Source organism: Carassius auratus, unplaced genomic scaffold (assembly GCF_003368295.1).
Source record: "Carassius auratus strain Wakin unplaced genomic scaffold, ASM336829v1 scaf_tig00217097, whole genome shotgun sequence".
Classification (NCBI taxonomy): Eukaryota; Metazoa; Chordata; class Actinopteri; order Cypriniformes; family Cyprinidae; genus Carassius; species Carassius auratus.
Genome location: NW_020528893.1, coordinates 51,774 through 71,530, shown reverse-complemented (window position 1 = coordinate 71,530; position 19,757 = coordinate 51,774). Strand labels below are relative to the sequence as shown.

Genomic DNA, 19,757 nt, shown 5'->3' with positions numbered 1-19,757 from the left:
GAGTGAGAGCTTTGATTTTGTGTGATTTTCAAAAGGAGCAGCTGTTAGGGGTGACATTTATATGTCCAAGTTCACTAAAAGTTTACCATAATTTATATATCTTCATCTAAATATTTTTTATAGTGGCTCTAAAAGGTATTTGGACTACCGACTGATTTCAAAGTGGTTTTTGAGGATATTCAATTTCACAAAAGAGTAACCAAAGGTGAATTTCATCACATTAACTATAAACATTAGTTCATGGTTAGTTAAACTGATATGTAGTTAGTTATCAAATGCAATGAATTTCAGCATTTATATATTAGCTTTAGTGTCCAGTAAAATTTTAGGACCACTGCAGTGTTATTTTTTTTCTCATAAAACATTTCATTTACATAGCTCAGAGGATGTTAAATGCTGGTAATTATACTATATGCCAAAATGTGGCCTGTGTTGCCGCCTCTGGTTACTACTTTTATCATACTGTGTTGCATATGATTGACAAGCTAATCAACTATAAATTAAGCCCAGCTTTTTCTTTGTGAATGGAGAATATTTATCCACAAGCTCTGAAAATATAATCAGTCTGTTAATTTAACAAGAATACGTGAACAAAATGCAAAACCAAGACAATTTCAGCAGCTGTGCTTTCAGTCATGTTTCTGACTTTTCTTGCAGGACCCGAGCTTTGCAGCCTTCCTCCTTGACAAGCTCCAGACTGTGGAATGGCCTCCAAGGAGCTGTGGTGCCCAGAGCAGCTGTGAAGTGTGTGGAACCCCCCTTCACTACCTGAGGCGCCTGGCACTCCACTCTGCCCTGGGGCTGGCATTCGACATGCCTGACCTGCAGCCCGGACCCCTTTCTGGCCTGCTGCCACCACGTGTGGCATCTCACAGTTCCATCTCACCCTCTGCTTCCTGGGAATGGCCCACACAGTGTTCTCCAGTTTCTAGGAGTCAAAAACTCACCGGGCATCCATGTGGTCCACAGTCCAGGGAGAAAACACAGGAAATGGGTTGGAATCAAGATGGAGCAGCGAGAGTGGGTGGCAAACGAACCTGTTTGGCCACTGTCACTCCACTTCCTCTACATGCACAACACTACCTGGAGGGAGTATGGCGTGTGACAAGCACCTCAGAACATCTTCGCTCATTGGTAAGAAAGAGTTGCTTTTCTAAAGCTATATATGTTATACAATCTGAATATTCTACTTTTGAATTTTAAAACTATTTACCTCTTTATGTTCAATAGTGTAGAAATTATCTGAAAAGTAGGAGGGACACAAAAGGTTCATGAATATTAATTATGCATTAATGTAATTAATATTTAATAGAACCACTAGTCAAACATTTGGCAGGAAGGTCCTGAAAAAAATACCCTTTGTATGTATAAAATGAATTATATATATATTAAAATGTATATATAATCTACTGTTTGGGGTAGGCATGGTTTTTTTGCTTTTGAAAGAAGTCCACAAGCACACAGAAAAGTACATGTTGTTACTATAATTAGAAGGTTTAGAAGAAAAAACATGAATTGTAATACAATTAAAAACTTTTGTAGCTATATAAATGTCTTTACTGTAAGTTTTGATAAATTTAATGAACCCTTTGTGAATAAAAAAGACAATTACTGACCCCCATTTTTTAAATGGTTTTATTGATTGATTGATTGATTTTTTATTGCTACTTTTCATATTTCCAGTGTTCAAGTGATCAAGTGGCTATATGTCCAAATCTAAGTAAAGGTAGAAGTACAAACTCTAACTCCTGTAAAAAGTTTACAGAGAATGTCTCCGATGGTCCTTGGGTCCGATTTGGACACCAAGGCCACTTGTCTGGGCTGTTTCTGCTGAGGGACTTGTGGGCCACAAAACACATCATGGTTGCATTGCAAATATACAAGTCTTTGTCGTTATGGCTTGGTGATTTGGTTTATGGTTTTACCTTGAGCAGAATTATTTATTAGCTTTCATAAAGTAGTCCCTCATCGTGGGGTTTATGTGACTATATTTATGCCATTATGGAGCTCATGTCCAGTTCAGGGCCGAGGATCAGGTTGTTATGACAGGACTCAAGAACCCTTCTCAGAGAGAATAAGACATTAGCTTTTTGATAATGTCTTCTCAATCAGATGCCAGTGTTCTGGCTTAAGGTGACTTAATCAAACAGAATGGTTTAAAGGTAAACATAATGTATTATAGATGTTTTTCAAATATGAGATGCTTTTTTAGGAGTTGCTTCAAGGTTATCATGTACATCTTGATTGATATTGCATGCTTTGAAAATGCATGTGGCACATCAGGAATTCAAAAAGGACAAAATTCCAAAACCACATATGTAAGTCCTTGTTAAAGCGCAAAGAAACCGTAACTATTTGAATATTTTACCTTTGATATGTTTGTGTGCTGAGTGACATTATTATCAGGTAGATTAGCCGCTGCTCGTCTCGTATTGGCCTTCTCGGTTCTACTTGACCTTCCTGTCAGGAGATTGAGCATTAAGTCATCTTGATATGGAATGCAATTTGATAGGCATTTGGATGGCTCGCAGTGACCCCATTGTCATAGATGAGCCATTTGTCATGGCTGATGCTTAGAAAGATGAATAAGATAAAAAAAACTAAAACTTAAAAACTTTTCTGTATTAGCATGTATATATTTATATTCATATAATTTATATTATGAATGAATATATGTAATTTATAAACATAGCATATTTTTCTGGATGTGTATTTATATACACATAATAAATATACACAGTACCCACACATATACTATGTGTACAAAGACTTTTATTTTGGATGTGTTTAATCGCGATTAATCGTTTGACAGCACTAGTAAATATTTACATAGATGTTTTACATAGATGATGTTCTATAGCAAGTCATGCTAAGCAGCATGTGTGGGGGATTCCCATCATCCTGTGTGGCTGTATAATAAGCTTATAAATGCCTGCATTTTTACTTATTATTATTATTATAATTTATTTACTATATATTATTACTTATTTAGTCTAAAATCATGTCTATAGGTGTAAAATTGTATGTTGTCTATAGGTGTTTTATTTTATTTTATTTTGTTATTTAGTGTGAAAGTGAGTTGCCTATAGTCATTGTAGTGGTTAGTGTTAACAGTCTTGTTTTATTTTATAGCGTGAAATAGTTTGATGTCTGTTTGCAGTTAGTGTTCCCTTGAGCTTTATGCAATGATGCATCATAAACACGTTATAATAAGTTATGGATACATGCAAGTTCATACAGCTTAGTAACAACCCCCTTCATATTTTTATATCCGCTCATGATTACAATGACTGGTCACTGGACTCTCAGGATGAAAAATCCTGGCTATAAAATACTGTCAAAAATAGAAACAAAACAAAAAAATCAGCGTATAAAATATTGTTAGAAAGTATAACATGAAATTCTTGATGAAAGATGGGCTCACTGCCATCACATTTGTTAGAATGAATGACTTGTGTATTTTTTCCGGTGTCAACAAGTTTGGATTTGGTAATCTTCCTGTAACACCTCTGCATAATACAGAATGTTGTAGTAAATAAAAGCTGACTGGCTCTGTGACAAAAAAGCACAATGGATGCTGTCTTCCCCCTCATCTCACAGAGTATGAAAAGCAATTAGACCTTGAAAGTCACAGCACATCCAAACCACACAGAATCACAAGGCTGTTGGTACCCTAGAGAACGTTTCCACCCTTGAAGACAAAGACATTGCGCCATGAATTTCAATAGAGCCACATTTGACAAAGTGTTTTGTCCTTTTTTTATTAATAATTTTTTTTTTTTTCATGGTTTGTTTTGTATACTTCAGCATTTTGCAGACCATAGCCTATAATACACCTTAAGCAGACTGCAAGCTCGTCAAAAGCAGGGATGGAAATGATCTTTCATCCATACATCCCACTCAGTCAAATATCAGCTTGGAGGCAGCTACTGTAAAAGCATCCAGCTTGTGTGTTTCTGTAGTGTAGGACAGGGCTCATCAGCTTGTCCTCAGGCCTAAGTGCCACCCGCAGCCCACTAATGGGCCTCCTCTGGCAGCCGGGCTCTTTTAAGGCCTTGAGGAGTGCCTCACAAGCTTTATTTGAATGTGTGGAGGGAGCCAAAAGTGCAAATTGTCAACAGATGGGACTGCAGTCTCACCTGGGGTGAAAAAATGGCACCTGACGTCCATCTGGGATGGTTGTCTGCTAGACTGCACATGCTGCCCTGCTTTAACTTGGCAGTGGTCTCATTCTGTTGAAGGACGTTAAGGGCCTCTTCTGCAACACTCAAAAACAGCAGACTGAATTTAACAATTTAATTTTCTTTCCTGTGGTTTTCTGCAGTGGCACATTACTCATTACTTACAGTGATTTTTTTTAAATAGTAATGCTGTAAGGTTATATTTAAGCTAGTACAGGGTTTAAGGATTTATGAATTGTTTTTGTGGACAGCAGATTGCTGTTGTCGGACATCATTTAATATAAGCTGATAATTAATAGCGTTTCAGAGGGGCTGCTCTCTCCTGTCACCACTTGTGCTAGTGAATGCTCTATAAATGTCAAAGTTAAAGTCCAATGTGACCTCTTCGCTGTCACTGAGCTCCATCTGCTGCTGGGTTTTATTGGAACACAGCTGTGTCCATCGAACTCACTCTTGTGAGCCTGTGTTTGTGTGTGTGTGTGTGTGTGTGTGTGAGAGAGAGAGAGAGAGAGCACAATGCTGCACTAAGAAATGAAAAGCTCTGTATTGAAATGTTGACTACAGGGAAAGGTCATTATGCAATTTACCTTAATTTGACAAACTCAAATTGAATGTCATGGCTGTTATACAGAGAGCAAATTTGTTTGATGGATGAGCGCCCTTTTTTTCACTGATTGATGTATCTGAACTTAACACTGTAAAAGTTCTTCTTAAGGTGCGTGAATAATGCTGAAATAACCAAAGCATCACTTTGATTGACTATTCTTATTTTTCTCTCTCTTTTTTCTCTCTTTTTTATTTACTATTTACAAGCAATCGAAATGTATGTGAATTTAAACTCTTCCGTTACAATATTCTAAGTCCAACCAACAAAAATTTGTCGAACCAACAAAAAGTTTGTTTAATAGATTCATTTAATAGGCCTGAATTTTAAACAATTGTAATGTGGGTCAGTCCTATATGCCTTCTTCACACAATACACTGGCAAACAATCAAACAATGCATATTATTTATTAATGCCTCAGTAGTTAGTATGTATTGTATTTTTTTGCTTGTTTGGCAGTTTACATTTAGTTTTTTGGTCACATTTAGCAACTTACATTGTGATGTTAGGATGAGTTTGTTCATTTGCTAAGAATGAACACAGCCTGTCCATTCTGAACTCAAATCGTCCCTCTTTCACCATCCTTCTGGGGTCTAATTGTGGACCCTGACATGAGGCTGTAATTACGGCTGAAGTGACGGGAGGTAGATTAGCACACAGCCATGGTGGGTGTTTGAGACAAGTCTCTCTGGAGCATAGACCCTACACGTGTGTGCGAGAGATTTTTCTGTGCTCGTTATCTCTACATCAAGCTGTCAGCAGATCACAGCTATTCCACTTTTCCCAGATTCTGTTGTACCTACTCATGCTCTCTCATTTCCCCTCTATCCTTGTGCATTCATGAGTACATGTGTGTATGCGTGTGCTGTCATGTACTACTTACTCTCTTTTCTTTTAGGTGGAAAATTCTAATTAAAACTTACATTACGAACACATGTACATACTGAGGATGCAAAGATGAAGTTATTTTAAGATGTAATGATAGCTCCCAGATCAGTGTGCGCTCCAGGGCCATCATGTGCTTATTTTTTTTTATTTGATGGGACAACAATGAGAATCCTGGCTTACTTGGTGCCCTTGACAAAATAACACATGAACAAAGAGGTTATTTAGAAACGTATTGGTTTATTGATTTCTTAGACTAGTACTGCCATTTTAAATTCAGCAAGCCTGGGAAGTGGAACTCTTGTTTGTTGTTTTTGTTGATTGTTTTTTAATTGTACAATGTAAAAATATTAGAATAAAAAAATGCTAAAGTAAAAATCAGTTCATTGTAAACTGTAAATTATATCTTACCATACATATTATGGTCAAAAGTTAAATGGTAACATCACATTTTATGTACTTTTACTTTAAAATAATGTCATATATATGATTTCTGCAAGTAAAAACGGTCATTTATAGTGAAAAACAATAATAGTACATTCCTTTAGTGTCCCTGAGTGACAATATGGTTTATATTTAATGTAAATTTTATTGAATAGTTAGAATGTTAAGTTTGACAATTTCTGTTATCAATTACTTTGATAATGTTCATTGCATTACGTTTTATTGACGGGACAGGCCTCTCATCATGTTACTTTCTATTTAACCACCTGTATTAAATTGGTTATTAGTACATTTAAAGGTATATACAGTATATATATATATATATATATATATATATATATATATATATATATATATATATATATATATATATATATATATATATATAATTTTTTTTTTTTTTACTGTGAATTTTTGGCACCCGGACTTGTGCCATTTTTAAATGATACGTTTAACAAAGAATAGCTTTGACAGATGTTTAACTCTGTGACTAAAGTCATATATGTTTCAAGCAACTTGAGTGTGGGTAGATAATGTCTCTTTCATTGTGCTTTACTTTGAAAAAGAAGTACAGACGGTGCAACTTATGCAATATTTATTGAAGGTGTGTTACAAAAGTGCTGGGCTTTGAAGTCTGAGGAGCTTGAATGGGCATGACGCTTCTTTTTGGTCCCTGTACCTTTAGGTAGACTCATTTCTAACTATGTGAAAGCTTAAAAGCTGCTCTAACCTAACAAATAGCAGGTGCATTTGATCTGAAGCTTCTTATTAAACTCCACAAGGACGTCCTGAAGTGCCTCTCTCAAGAGTACAGGTTTCTAGCTTTTTTAGTCAGTATGTGATCTTTTCTTGGTTTCCATCAGCCAATAGACTAACACCACTGCATTTATATGAAAAAGATATACATACAGTAAAGTGTAGATGAAAGGTGTTCTAAGAGAAAATGGGTTTGCCATTTTTATCATTACCATTGAGAAATGGCTGCCTGTTTAGTTCAGTGGGCTTGGCTGAATTCACATTACTTCTGCACGAGTAGCCATTTTCTTCTTGACACCAGTATCCCACAGGATTTCATTACTTTACAGCAGGCTGTGCTTGTAGTATTATGGAATGTCTTTGTAATCCTGTTAGTAAAAGACTGAGCGTAGTAAGAACGCTGTAAGACACACTTTTTAGCAACCTACTCTCCTCCAGACACAATGGGGTCATGACCGCAGTGTTTATCCAGTAGAAACTAGTGGAAAGATACATTTAATCAACTGGGAGTTCAGAGGATTATAGGTAAATATTTTTTGTCATTAGACTTGTTACTGTACCATTTCTTCACTCTTCTACGATAAAGGATTATTCCTGGGATTTGCTTTGTTTTGTAAAAAAAAAAAAACTATTTAGGATAGATAGTGGATATTGATATATATCTAAGCATACAAGGATATAAGGATATATGCACTTAAGAACTGACATTATATTCCATAAGTTCTCTGAAAGTGAATGAAGTTAACTTTAAGTTAAGAGAATCAGAAAAATTGTCAAAGTTTTCTTGAGGAGCCAATTTAACTCTTAGATGATTACTGCTGTTTTCTTCATAATGCCATCCAGTTTATGTTTTTCCCCCAGTCCTCAGCTATGATGGTTCATTTGCTTTGATCATCACTTCTATACATTTATAATTTGCTGCATATATTTTCTACACACTTTTTCTGTTTATACTTAAAGTCACAGTTCTGTCATCATTTACTCAACCTCATGTTATCCTAAACCTGTATGATCTGCTTCTGTCTTTTTCATCCATAGAGTGAAAGTCAGTGTTGTTTTCAAACTCAATGATTTTTACTGAATAGTGAAAAACATTTGAAACATTCTTCAAAATACCTTCCAATGTTTTATATAGAAGAAAGTAAGTCATACAGGTTTGGAACAACATGGGGTGAATTATCCCTTTAAGGAAACATTTGCTACATTGTTTGTTTGTTATTTATTTCTCAACAGAGTCCAACTATAGCCTCCAGATCCAGTCGGACCAGTGCTGTACCTTTGGTTTCTCCATCAGGACAGAAACCGAGTCACCATGACCATCCAGCCATCCCAGCAGCACCCCAAACCAGCACAGCAGCCTCATTCTTCCTCAGGTAAGCCTAAAAGCCGGTTAGCAATGTGTTTTGTACAGTGCACAGCCATCAATTCAGCTAATCGTGCTCTGTGGATCCCAGTTTCAATGTCGTGGTCCCTTAGTTCCTCCTCAGGCCCTCAGGCCCTCAGTCCCAAGGACCCAGAATCCTCAATTGCCTCTGGCAGTCACGTCACGGCAATGCTTTCTCAGTGCCCATGGAGACTGCAGCGATGTTGAAGGCAGTTCAGCCTAATGTGTTGAAATGTCATCGATCAATGCTCAGGCTTAGCAGTCAGAGAGAGTGCAAAATCCAAATGGCAGAGGTCTCAGAGCTGGATTGGCCATGTATCTGCAGGGATAATGGTTAATCGCTTTGTAATAGACCAATTGTTTGCCAAAATTGTTCTTGAGGATTGATGTTTTAGTGTAACATGTATCTCGTACATGTATGTATGTATGCATTATTTTGTGTAACTAAAATACATTCTATCTGTGCACATACCATTAACAATATATATATTAAAAACATCTAAAAAAATATATATATATATTATAAATATTTTTAATTTACATTTTTTAATCTTGTACTTTAATTAAAGCAAAAATACCTGACCATATGTACAAAGAACTTCACATAGCCAAGTGTCTCAAATTTAGTTAATGGATTAATGGTGCTGAATGTTAAATATGCCCAAAATTTTATATCATGATATGATAATTAAATTTAATGGTAATGAGATAAATGTACTCGTATAGTTATTTTTGCTTAAAATCTAGTTATTTTTGCTTTAAAAAAAATTTATACAATAGAAATTTCATAAATCTTGTCACCAGTGTCAATATCACAAAAAAAAAAAGTTCACTGAAGACAAGTAAACAGTCAGCAATTAAATAAGAATCAAAAACTAATTACACAATACAACAAATAAATAAGAAATGCTACGTTGTATAAAGTAATGAAATGTATAGAAATGCTGCATATTCTTCACTGTGTAAATTAAATACATACAGGTGCATCTCAATAAATTAGAATGTCATGGAAAAGTTCATTTATTTCAGTAATTCAGCTCACAGACTGAAGTAGTTTAAGCCTTTGGTTCTTGTAATTGTGATGATTTTGGCTCACATTTAACAATCTCAACAAATCATCCCAATCAGCTAATCAACTCAAAACACCTGCAAAGGTTTCCTGAGCCTTCAAATGGTTCAGTTTGGCTCACTAGGCGACACAATCATGGGGAAGACTGCTGATCTGGCAGTTGTCCAGAAGACAATCAGTGACATCCTTCACAAGGAGGGTAAACCACAAACATTCATTGCCAAAGAAGCTGGTTGTTCACAGAGTGCTGTATCCAAGCATGTTGACAGAAGGTTGAGTGGAAGGAAAAAGTGTGGAAGAAAAAGATGCACAACCAACCAAGAGAATCGCAGCCTTATGAGGATTATCAAGCAAAACCAATTCAATAATTTACATTTAGCTGACGCTTTTATCCAAAGCGACTTACAATTGCTATATATATATACTGTATGTCAGAGGTCACATGCCTCTGGAGCAACTAGGGGTTAAGTGTCTTGCTCAGGGACACATTGGTGTCTCACAGTGGATTCAAACCCGGGTCTCTCACACCAAAGGCATGTGTCTTATCCACTGCACCAACACCACCCCAATTTTAGTGAACTTCACAAGGAATGGACTGAGGCTGGCGTCAAGGCATCAAGAGCAACCACACATATGGGTGCTTTCACATTTCTAGTTTGGTTAATTTGGTCCGAACCAAGGACAAACAATTCTACATTGTAGCATTTTTCTGCTTTTTTGGTTCCTTTTCTCACCACACTGATTGCTTTGGTCCGAATCAGTTGAAACAAACCAAAATGCAGTCACATGACAACATCAACCTCACTAATTGGCCATGATGTATTTCCTAAATTGCTTTTCGATTGGTCAGAATTACATGTGGAAAAATTCCAACATAAGAGGAAAAGCCAGCAGACAACACGGAGACACCCATAGATGTGTCAAGGAATTTGCTGAAGCACAGACAATATCAGAGGCGTCTTACCTGTGCTAAGGAGAAAAATAACTGGACTGTTGCCCAGTGGTCCAAAGTCTTCTTTTCAGATGAGAGCAATTTTTGTATTTCATTTGGAAACCAAGGTCCTAGACTCTGGAGAAAGGGTGGAGAAGTTCATAGCCCAAGCTGCTTGAAGTGCAGTGTTAAGTTTCTGCAGTCTGTGTTGATTTGGGGTGCAATGTCATCTGCTGGTGTTGGTCCATTGTGTTTTTTGAAAACCAAAGTCACAGCACCCATTTACCAAGAATTTTGGAGCACTTCATGCTTCCTTCTGCTGACCAGCTTTTTGAAGGTGCTGATTTGATTTTCAAGCAGGATTTGGCACCTGCCCACACTGCCAAAAGCACCCAAAGTTGGTTAAATGACCATGGTGTTGATGTGCTTGACTGTCCAGCAAACTCACCAGACCTGAAACCCATAGAGAATCTATGGGGTATTGTTAAGAAGAAAATGAGAAGCAAGTATTTTTTATACAGATGTGCTGAAGGCCACTGTTAAAGAAACATGGGCTTCCATACCACCTCAGCAGTGCCACAAACTATTCACCTCCATACTAAGCCGAATTGAGGCAATAATTGAAGTGAAAGGAGTCCCTACCAAGTACTGAGTACATACACTGTAAATGAACATACTTTCCAGAAGGCCAACAATTCACTTAAAAAAAAAATTATTTTATTTTTATTGGTCTTATGAATTATTCTAATTAGTTTTACTCTTTGTTAAATGTGAGCCAAAATCGTCAAAATTAAAATAATCAAAGACTTAAACTACTCTAGTCTGTGTGGATTGAATTTATTTAATATACAAATATAATTGAATACATTAAAATTAGAGTTGAATTACTGAAATAAAGGAACTTTTCCACGACATTCAAATGTATTGAGATGCCCCTGTATTTCTTCTTATTAAAGTTACAAAATTGATTTAGTCAAGAGAAGTGAGTTTTTCTCTCTTTTGTTATTTGAATAACATGAGTGATTGACAGCAGGAATATTAGACTGCTGTCACTTTAAGAGCTGAAATGTGCAAATGATATGTTTTCATGATCACATTACACAGCAACATCACCGGAGCATGTAACCGTGGTAGAGACGACTGTCCGGTTGACAAATTTCCACCAGTTAATCGTGTCTACCAAATATTCTTTTTCATTAAATCCTTAGAAAAGAAAAAATGTCAAAATCCTAAAACTTTGTTTATTAAAAAGGGTTAAATCCCATATTTCTAATATGCTCTCATACTTTTGATTTCCACTAATGTACTGATCAAGAACTGAGGCAGGTTCTCAGGTGCACAGGGGAGGATGAAAAAGATACATGTGCAGAATTTTGTCTCTCTATTTGTCATCATTATTTTGGTCAACAAAAAGACAAAGAAACAATCAAAAACAGTGGCACACCTAATAAACACAGGCAGCAGTTTGTGTCTGTGACCGAATGTCTGGGAATAGAATGAGATGCTCAGAAGTGCGAGACACTAATTGCTGTGTGACACTGCATACAATTAGCCTATTGACAGCAGCGCTCCTCATCTCTATCTCACCACCTTCAGTACCACCTTCTGTAAATGACTGACAGACATCACCCCAGGGGGTTTGCCTTGGCCATTACTTTCCCTTAAAAAAGGTTATAAAGAGGCAGTGGGTTAGTCATTCCATTGATTTTAGACACTGATCACTGTGTGACCTGTGCTTCTACGTGCATCATTAGGCATTAGCGCTAATCTTTTTCCATATGAATCTAGCAAATTAGTATGCACTGTCAGCTAAAGCACATCTTTCTTTTTGATACCCAGTGCACACCGTGGTTGATAAATAAGGTGGGTCATAAGGGAAGCTTTTGGCATGAATTTCTGTGTACACCCAGTCAGTCCAAAATCCTGCGAATGAAAGAATGTGCTATTATGTAAATGAGGCATGACTGACAAATAGACATTTTGAATATTGCTTAGACTGCCTGTGGCAAAATATCCATATTCATGGCAAAATGTTTTCATGCTTTCCTCAATTATACAAGTCAGAGCAGCTCAAATGTCAGACGTTGGGCTCATGTCCTTTCCCTGGCCTTGACTTCCACCTGGAGCTCAAACCTCGCACAAAAACCAAGCAAGTTGCCATGGTTGCACAGTTGTGAAAGAAAGTGAGGCAGAACAGGCAAAATAATTATGAGAGAGGAGGTGGAGAGGTGATCAGAAACATATAATTTAGGACCCCCTGTTGCTTTTTTCTCTCTAATGTTTTGTTAAAAATGAATCAGAATATTTATATATTTCCTTTCCTTAGTATTAGCCTTCCAATTGTTTGTACTTACAGCAGAATGGCATCATAGATGATATGTAAATGAATTGTACACACAATAAAATGTTAAAATATTTTATGGATGTTAAGGAGATTAAGTTAAAAAGTAAAAAGATTCCCCATTTGTCAACTTGGTTGGCATGTTGAGGGGGAATGACAGGATGGGATCATACTTTCTTTCTTTCTTTCTTTCTTTCTTTCTTTCTTTCTTTCTTTCTTCCGTCCGTCCGTCCGTCCGTCCGTCCATCCATCCATCTATATGTCTCTCTATCGGTCTATCCATCATGCTACTGGTCTGTCGTTCTATCTGTTCTCATGTCTTTTGTTGTATCTGTCATTCAAATTTTCCCTCTATTTTGAACAAGTTATTAATTCATTAGTTATTAATTTATTTGTCAAATAGTCAAATATTTGTCAAAGTCAAATTTTTTTGAGAATGACCCAGTCAGAGCTTCATATATTTCTATTGCACTCCTATTGAGACATCCATGTGGAATTACATTTGGTTCAATAAAAATGAACGAAAATTTATAAAACTGAACATTACTTTTTACACTAATTTTAATTGTGTTTTACTTCTTTTGTAATGTTCATCATCTGGCTGACTACGTCTTTTATTAATTTTAAATGTATTAATTTTTCAGAAAAATCCTGTCATACGCGCACAAACTGACAGTCACCACTTATAAACTATTACTAAATATTGTAGAAACGTAATTTTCTGTAAAGTTTCTTTTGTAATGATTTGTATTGTAAAAAGCGCTATACAAATAAACTTGAATTGAATTGAATTGAATGGCATATTTTTGATAGTTTCTGAAAAAGTTACGTTCAGTTATATAAAGTTACGTTCATTTTTATTGAGCCAAATGTAATTCCATACATCCAAGCCTTGCGTCTGTGTGAATGAAGATTTTTCAATTCAGCATGAAACTCTGGAGGCATACTGTGGTTTCTGTGACCTTTAACCCCAGTTGTTTCCCTTACAGATACAGATCAAGGATTGTTATTGTGACAGGTTACCTTCCTCTCATCTGTTTGAAAGTGGCAGTCTAGTAAACATGCCAGAGGGAGTGTAAGAACAGATATACACACACACACACACACACACACACACATTCTCACCCACAGATTTGCCTGGGAGGTTTCAGTTATAAAGTTGTTCTTTATTTTCTGAAATAGCACAGCATAACCTTGAGTGAAGAGGTGAGCACTCAGTTCTGGTGATAGAGGTATATTTACACTTCTCCTGCAATCAGCAGCCTTGTGACCTTTAGGATCACGACTGAATATAGCAGATCAGTGTTATGTTTTATAGCAAACATATATGTGTCATGTATTGTGTGTGATATACTTCACATCATGTATGATGCTGAATTGTGCAGAGGTGTGCAAAAAGCAAGTACCAGGAACAAGTGGGTTTTTATGACTGAAGGCCAGCAGTAATCTTGCCTTTAAAGATTTACAGATAAAAGCAGAGTGGCTTCTCTATTCCCGTTGATGGGGACCGTCTCTACCCGGCTTTGATGTCGCCCTGTGGATGAGAGCTTCTCTCATATACTGTTCCATGGGCTTTCATCGGCACGCTGAGTGTGTATTATCTGCTGGAGTCATGCACCACATTATTGTCCTGCTGACTGCTGTGCTGAAATGCATAATCGTCAGGGAACAACAGAGCCGACACCTGTTTGCGCTGAATGAAAGTGCTTGTAATGAATGCAGGGGTCGTGAATACATCATGCAACTGATGTGGCTGAACACGCATTTCTGCCTTTAACAACTTCTGTTACCTGCTTTTAACAAAAGCTTTTAGGTTTACAATAACCTCTCCCTCTCTTTTGTGTGATAGCATATGCACTTTGTAGAAATGTGTTCAGCTTATCACGGTTAGGAAAAGTTATAACCTGCAGAACTTCCTAAAGGCAAAAGCTTGTATGTAAATTTGTTGTGAAGCTTCAATTCACAATTTAATGCAACTGCAAGATTTACTGCAGCATAGCAGTATAAATACAAAGCTTCAGTAATATAAACTGACATTGTTTACTGCTAGTTTCCTCATTTTGTATTCTCGCAGTTTTTTTTTTTTTAATCAGTCTGCATTAGGCTGTACTGTCAGTGAAATTGAAAATGGTTGCTATTATTAATTTTTCCAAACTTACATGTTGTCGATAAAACAGGATTTTAGTGATGCTGCAGTTCAAATACATTTGCTATATATATATAAATATATGATTTTCTGTATAAATAAAGATTTTATATATAAAATGTGATGTTTTGTTACTGTAAAACATCCTCTTTTTATAAGTGATACTGGCAAATTATTATTTTAGTTTTTTTGTAATTTGATTATTTTAATCACAATTATTATAATGTTTTTGTCTCTAAAGATAATGTTTCACATGAGTACATTTGCTTAGTCCAATCAAATTGCACCGTTTTGCATATTGTTTCAAAAGAGTCTTTATATGTCTTTAACTACCATGTACTTACGTTAAAATAGTAAAATGTTTGGTACAAATATTATGTCATAATATTATGGTGTAAATGTTGTATCGCAAATCACTTTTGCTTCTATTGAGGTGGGATATGGTTATGGTTAGGGACAGGATTAGTGGTCTGGTTAAGCTTAAGGGAACACTCCACTCTTTTGAAAATAGGCTCATTTTCCAACTCCTCTAGAGTTAAACAGTTCAGTTTTACCGTCTTCGAATCCATTCAGCCAATCTCCGGGTCTGGCGATAGAACTTTTAGCTTAGCTTAGCTAGATCAGATCATTGAATCTGATTAGACCGTTATCATCTGCATCAAAAATGACCAAAGAGTTTCTATATTTTTCCTATTTAAAACTTGACTCTTCTGTAGTTACATTGTGTACTAGGTTTTTAGGATTTGAACCCTGGTTGTGGTGGTTTGCATGTAAGAGGATTTCTGTTTTATATGGATTGTGTGTAGTAGTAAACATTTTATTTAACATTACTATAAACTATGAATCAACAATACAAGTTTTTATTTTTTTTATTATTATTTAATGTGGCTTCTAAATCATCTTCCAGGTGAAAAAGGAATTTTCACCCAAACATGTAAAAATTATGAATTAAAAATGCAACTGAGTGGCCTTGGATATAGCAAAAGTTATGAGAAGAGTTTTCTCCTTTCTTTTAAAAATTGATAAGCCCATTTATTTACTACTTTGCTTGATTATATGGTTAGTTGCATGTGATTATTTGCAATGCTAATGCAATTAGCATGTTTTGTGTGTGTGTGTGTGTGTGTGAGTGTGTGTGTGCTGTCCACCACTGTTAGAACAAAAACATTCTCTAGGAGATTTTATGAATGCATCTAGGCACTTCATTCTTATCTCTCATCATGTTTCTGATGAGGACTTATTGTATAGTGCATCAGTGTTTGGGTTGTGTGTTGGCTTTTGTTTCTCAGGTGGAGTGTGTTTTGTTTTTGTTGGGCATAGTCATGTGTCTGGTCTGGCAGTCTGTGTTGACAATTCTGGGCCAAAGTTACAGCCTGTGACCCAGTTTGTTCGCAGAAAGATGGAGTTGAATAAATAATTGTAAAAGTCTGATGAGAAAAGGCTCACATTTTCTCCCTTTTTCCCTGCATCACTCTATTTTTGTTTCTCATTCGTTCAGTTCTCTCCACAATCACTCTCTGTCAGCCTTGTTCCTCCAGCCTTGTTTTGTCTTGCTCCCTCACTCCTTCCTCATCCCTCGTTTCCATGCAGTAAGTAGCTCATGACATGAAGTCTGTTTAAAATGCTATTTACAGAGAGAATATTCTCAGGTGCAATGCTGCCTGTCAGCGCTGTACTTGAATAGATGTGTGTGAGTGTGTTTGTATGTATAGGCATGTATAGGCAATGCTGTCTAAGTGGTAATTAAACATCAGTCTGTGAGTGTGTGGAACTCTGACACTCAGGAAACAGCTGACAGAGTCAGAGAGATAAAGAGAGAGAGAGACTTCAGGTGAAGCAACAGTGGAAGCATCTCAACACAAAGTTTGCGAGAGTGAGAGAAAAAGGAAAAGAAAGAGAAAATGCTGGTAACAAATGCAGCAACGCTGTTTTTTTCCCCAGGTCACCCCTTAAAGTGTAACAGTAGAGGAATTATGAATATTATGTTATGAATTTGACTCAGACATTACATAACATCTCTAAATGGATTGAGTTGTCTCATTTAACTCTTAATGCTAAAAAAAACAGTTTCCATGTGCTTATCCATAAGAAATAGGCCTACAAGGGATGTATTTGAGGTGCAGATTAAAAATGAAGTAATTAAGACAGTGAATGAAGTCAAATATCTAGGGATTATTTTAAATAATAATTTAAAACTTGACAGTCACATTGAGTACATCTGTAAGAAGGTCAAACCAAACCTTAATTGACTTTGTGTTATTAGAAGAGATTTGTCATGTCAAACTGCAAAACTTTACATGCATGCAATGATTTTTTCACATTTATCATATTGTGTCACATCATGTACAGCAGGCCAATAGCATTCACATTGGATGCAGCTGCCATCAGACCCAGCAATCTCTGAGACTACTTGACAGTGAGTGACCGGCCTTCTCTAACTCTCGCGACTGTAGTGAGGATCGACTCGATCCGAGCAGGTAATATACTTGCCTGCATCGTGGTCGAATCCCACACCATGCCCAGATAAGTGGTTCTCTGTACTGAGGAAAGCACACATTTCTTGGCATTAAGTCTTAACCCCAGCTCTTTCATGTGAGCGAGAACGACACCTTGATGCCGAACAGTCATCCACTCCGATTGAGCTAATATCAACCAATCGTCAATGTGGTTGAGTCGTGAAACTGTAGGGTGAGAGTACAAGGCCAGAGAAGAGCTGTATTGGTAGGCTTTTGCCCCCAGAAGCAAACCTCAGGAACTTCCGATGAAGAAGGATGGAGATAAGTTCATCTTTTTGATAGATCGTGATACACCAGTCCTCGGACTTGGCCTGTGCAAGAATGCTCATCCTTCCTCGGAACAGTGAAGTACCGGCTGTAGGACCGTTCTAACTGCTCTAGAGACCTCCGTAGAGGTACAGAGCCTCTTAGCACCGCTACGTTTCCAGGCGGTAGCCCTGCGCCCTGGAACACCGGCACGGTTGGCAGAATAATCTCCTGAGGACACTGAGGAGAGACGTGCACCGTGTAATGCGGTGTACACCGCTCTTCCCCAGAGGGAGCTGGCCCTCAAAAAGTCCTATCCAGCGAAAACGATGGTCCACAGGACTGCTTTCCACTAGAAGCCATCAGCCTGGGAGCGCCACTCTGGCTCACAAGAGTGACACCCCCGGCACGAGGGGCTGGAACATGGTTGGGACTGCTCCGCCCAACAGCCCTTGACCACCTCAACCTTCCTCAGAGGAAGAGAGGTAAACACGCGTTCTTACACAAGAAATTTCATCCCAAGAGCCCCTGTACATCTTACTTCACAGTTCTAGTCAGATAAATATGTCATTTTATTCCTCAGAATTAAATGTAGGCAACAACCAGGTGATTCAAAGCGGTCTGGTGTAGAAAAACTCACATCAATATGGGGGAAAACAACAACACTAGAGCGAGAATAAAAGTTATTCTTTTTATTTTTTTGAGTGAACATTTGTGCAGTGTTATAAAAATCTTCCCACACAGTGACTTAGACATGTGGGGGCATGTTTAAAGGAGGCGTTTTAGGAGGGCGTGGACAAGTCTTAACTTTCATAAAGAATATCTCTTTGGATTTGAGATTTTAGTCTTTGCAACTTTACAGTGCGTGGATTATGCCATCACCTTTATTTATATAGTGCTTTAAACAAAATACATTGCGTCAAAGCACTGAACAACATTCATTTGGAAAACAGTGTCTCAATAATGCAAAATGATAGTTAAAGGAAGTTCATCATTGAATTCAGTTATGTCATCTCTGTTCAGTTGAAATAGTGTCTGTTTTTATTTGCAATCAAGTCAATGATATCGCTGTAGATGAAGTGACCCCAACTAAGCAAGCCAGAGGCGACAGCGGCAAGGAACCGAAACTCCATCGGTGACAGAATGGAGAAAAAAACCTTGGGAGAAACCAGGCTCAGTTGGGGGGTCAGTTCTCCTCTGACCAGACGAAAACCAGTAGTTCAATTCCAGGCTGCAGCAAAGTCAGATTGTGCAGAAGAATCATCCGTTTCCTGTGGTCTTGTCCTGATGGTCATCTGAGACAAGGTCTTTACAGGGGATCTGTATCTGGGGCTCTAGTTGTCCTGGTCTCCGCTGTCTTTGAGGGCTGTAGAGGTCCTTTCTAGGTGCTGATCCACCATCTGGTCTGGATACGTACTGGATCCGGGTGACTGCAGTGACCCTCTGATCTGGACACAGACTGGATCTCGTGGCCACGGTGACCTCGGAACAAGAGAGAAACAGACAAATATTAGCGTAGATGCCATTCTTCTAATGATGTAGAAAGTACGGTGTTATGTGAAGTGTTTCCGGTTCCGGTTTACCTAATTAATGCAGCCTAAAAATCCTTTAACGGATTTGGATATTAAAAGCATATTAGTATGTTATGTGTATGCCAGGATAAAGAGATGGGTCTTTAATCTAGATTTAAACTGCAAGAGTGTGTCTGCCTCTCGAACAATGTTAGGTAGGTTATTCCAGAGTTTAGGTGCCAAATAGGAAAAGGATCTGCCGCCCGCAGTTGATTTTGATATTCTAGGTATTATCAAATTGCCTGAGTTTTGAGAACGTAAACGTAATGCCATTAAAATGAACACAAGTCTGACCATATTTAAATTATTTTTTATCATTCAGATCAGCATTATTTAAAATTATTTTTGTCTTGCTCTCCTTGTCTTTCTGTCCTTCCACTTTTTATGCACTCTTTGCTTTTTAGGTATCCCCTTAATCCTGCCTCTCTCATTTCACACGCTGTGCTATCATAGACGAATACTAATAAGATCACTGGAGATTACCTGCTTTTCATTTTTAACCACCTACTTTTGCATTTTAACCTCCTTTCAAGAGTTTTTTTTATGCATATAGAAGACTATGCTTCATTGTCATTAAAAATTGTAGAAAAAGAGGGGAGGAAAAACAATAAAGGACACATGGCAGGCAGATATTGACAAAGCCGATCCTTGAGTCTCTGAGCTGGACTATTTGATGTTTTCCA

The 19,757-nt window shown here is 37.3% G+C and overlaps 1 protein-coding gene across 1 annotated transcript in view; it reads left to right on the top strand.

Annotated features, from left to right (window-relative positions):
* Nucleotides 1-19,757, top strand: part of LOC113099992 (kinesin-like protein KIF26A) — a 68,982-nt gene that overhangs the window by 19,876 nt on the left and 29,349 nt on the right. The window contains exons 3-4 of the mRNA XM_026264854.1: nt 658-1,134; nt 8,104-8,243. Coding sequence (XP_026120639.1) covers nt 658-1,134; nt 8,104-8,243 — 617 coding nt within the window. The remainder of the gene's footprint in view (nt 1-657; nt 1,135-8,103; nt 8,244-19,757) is intronic.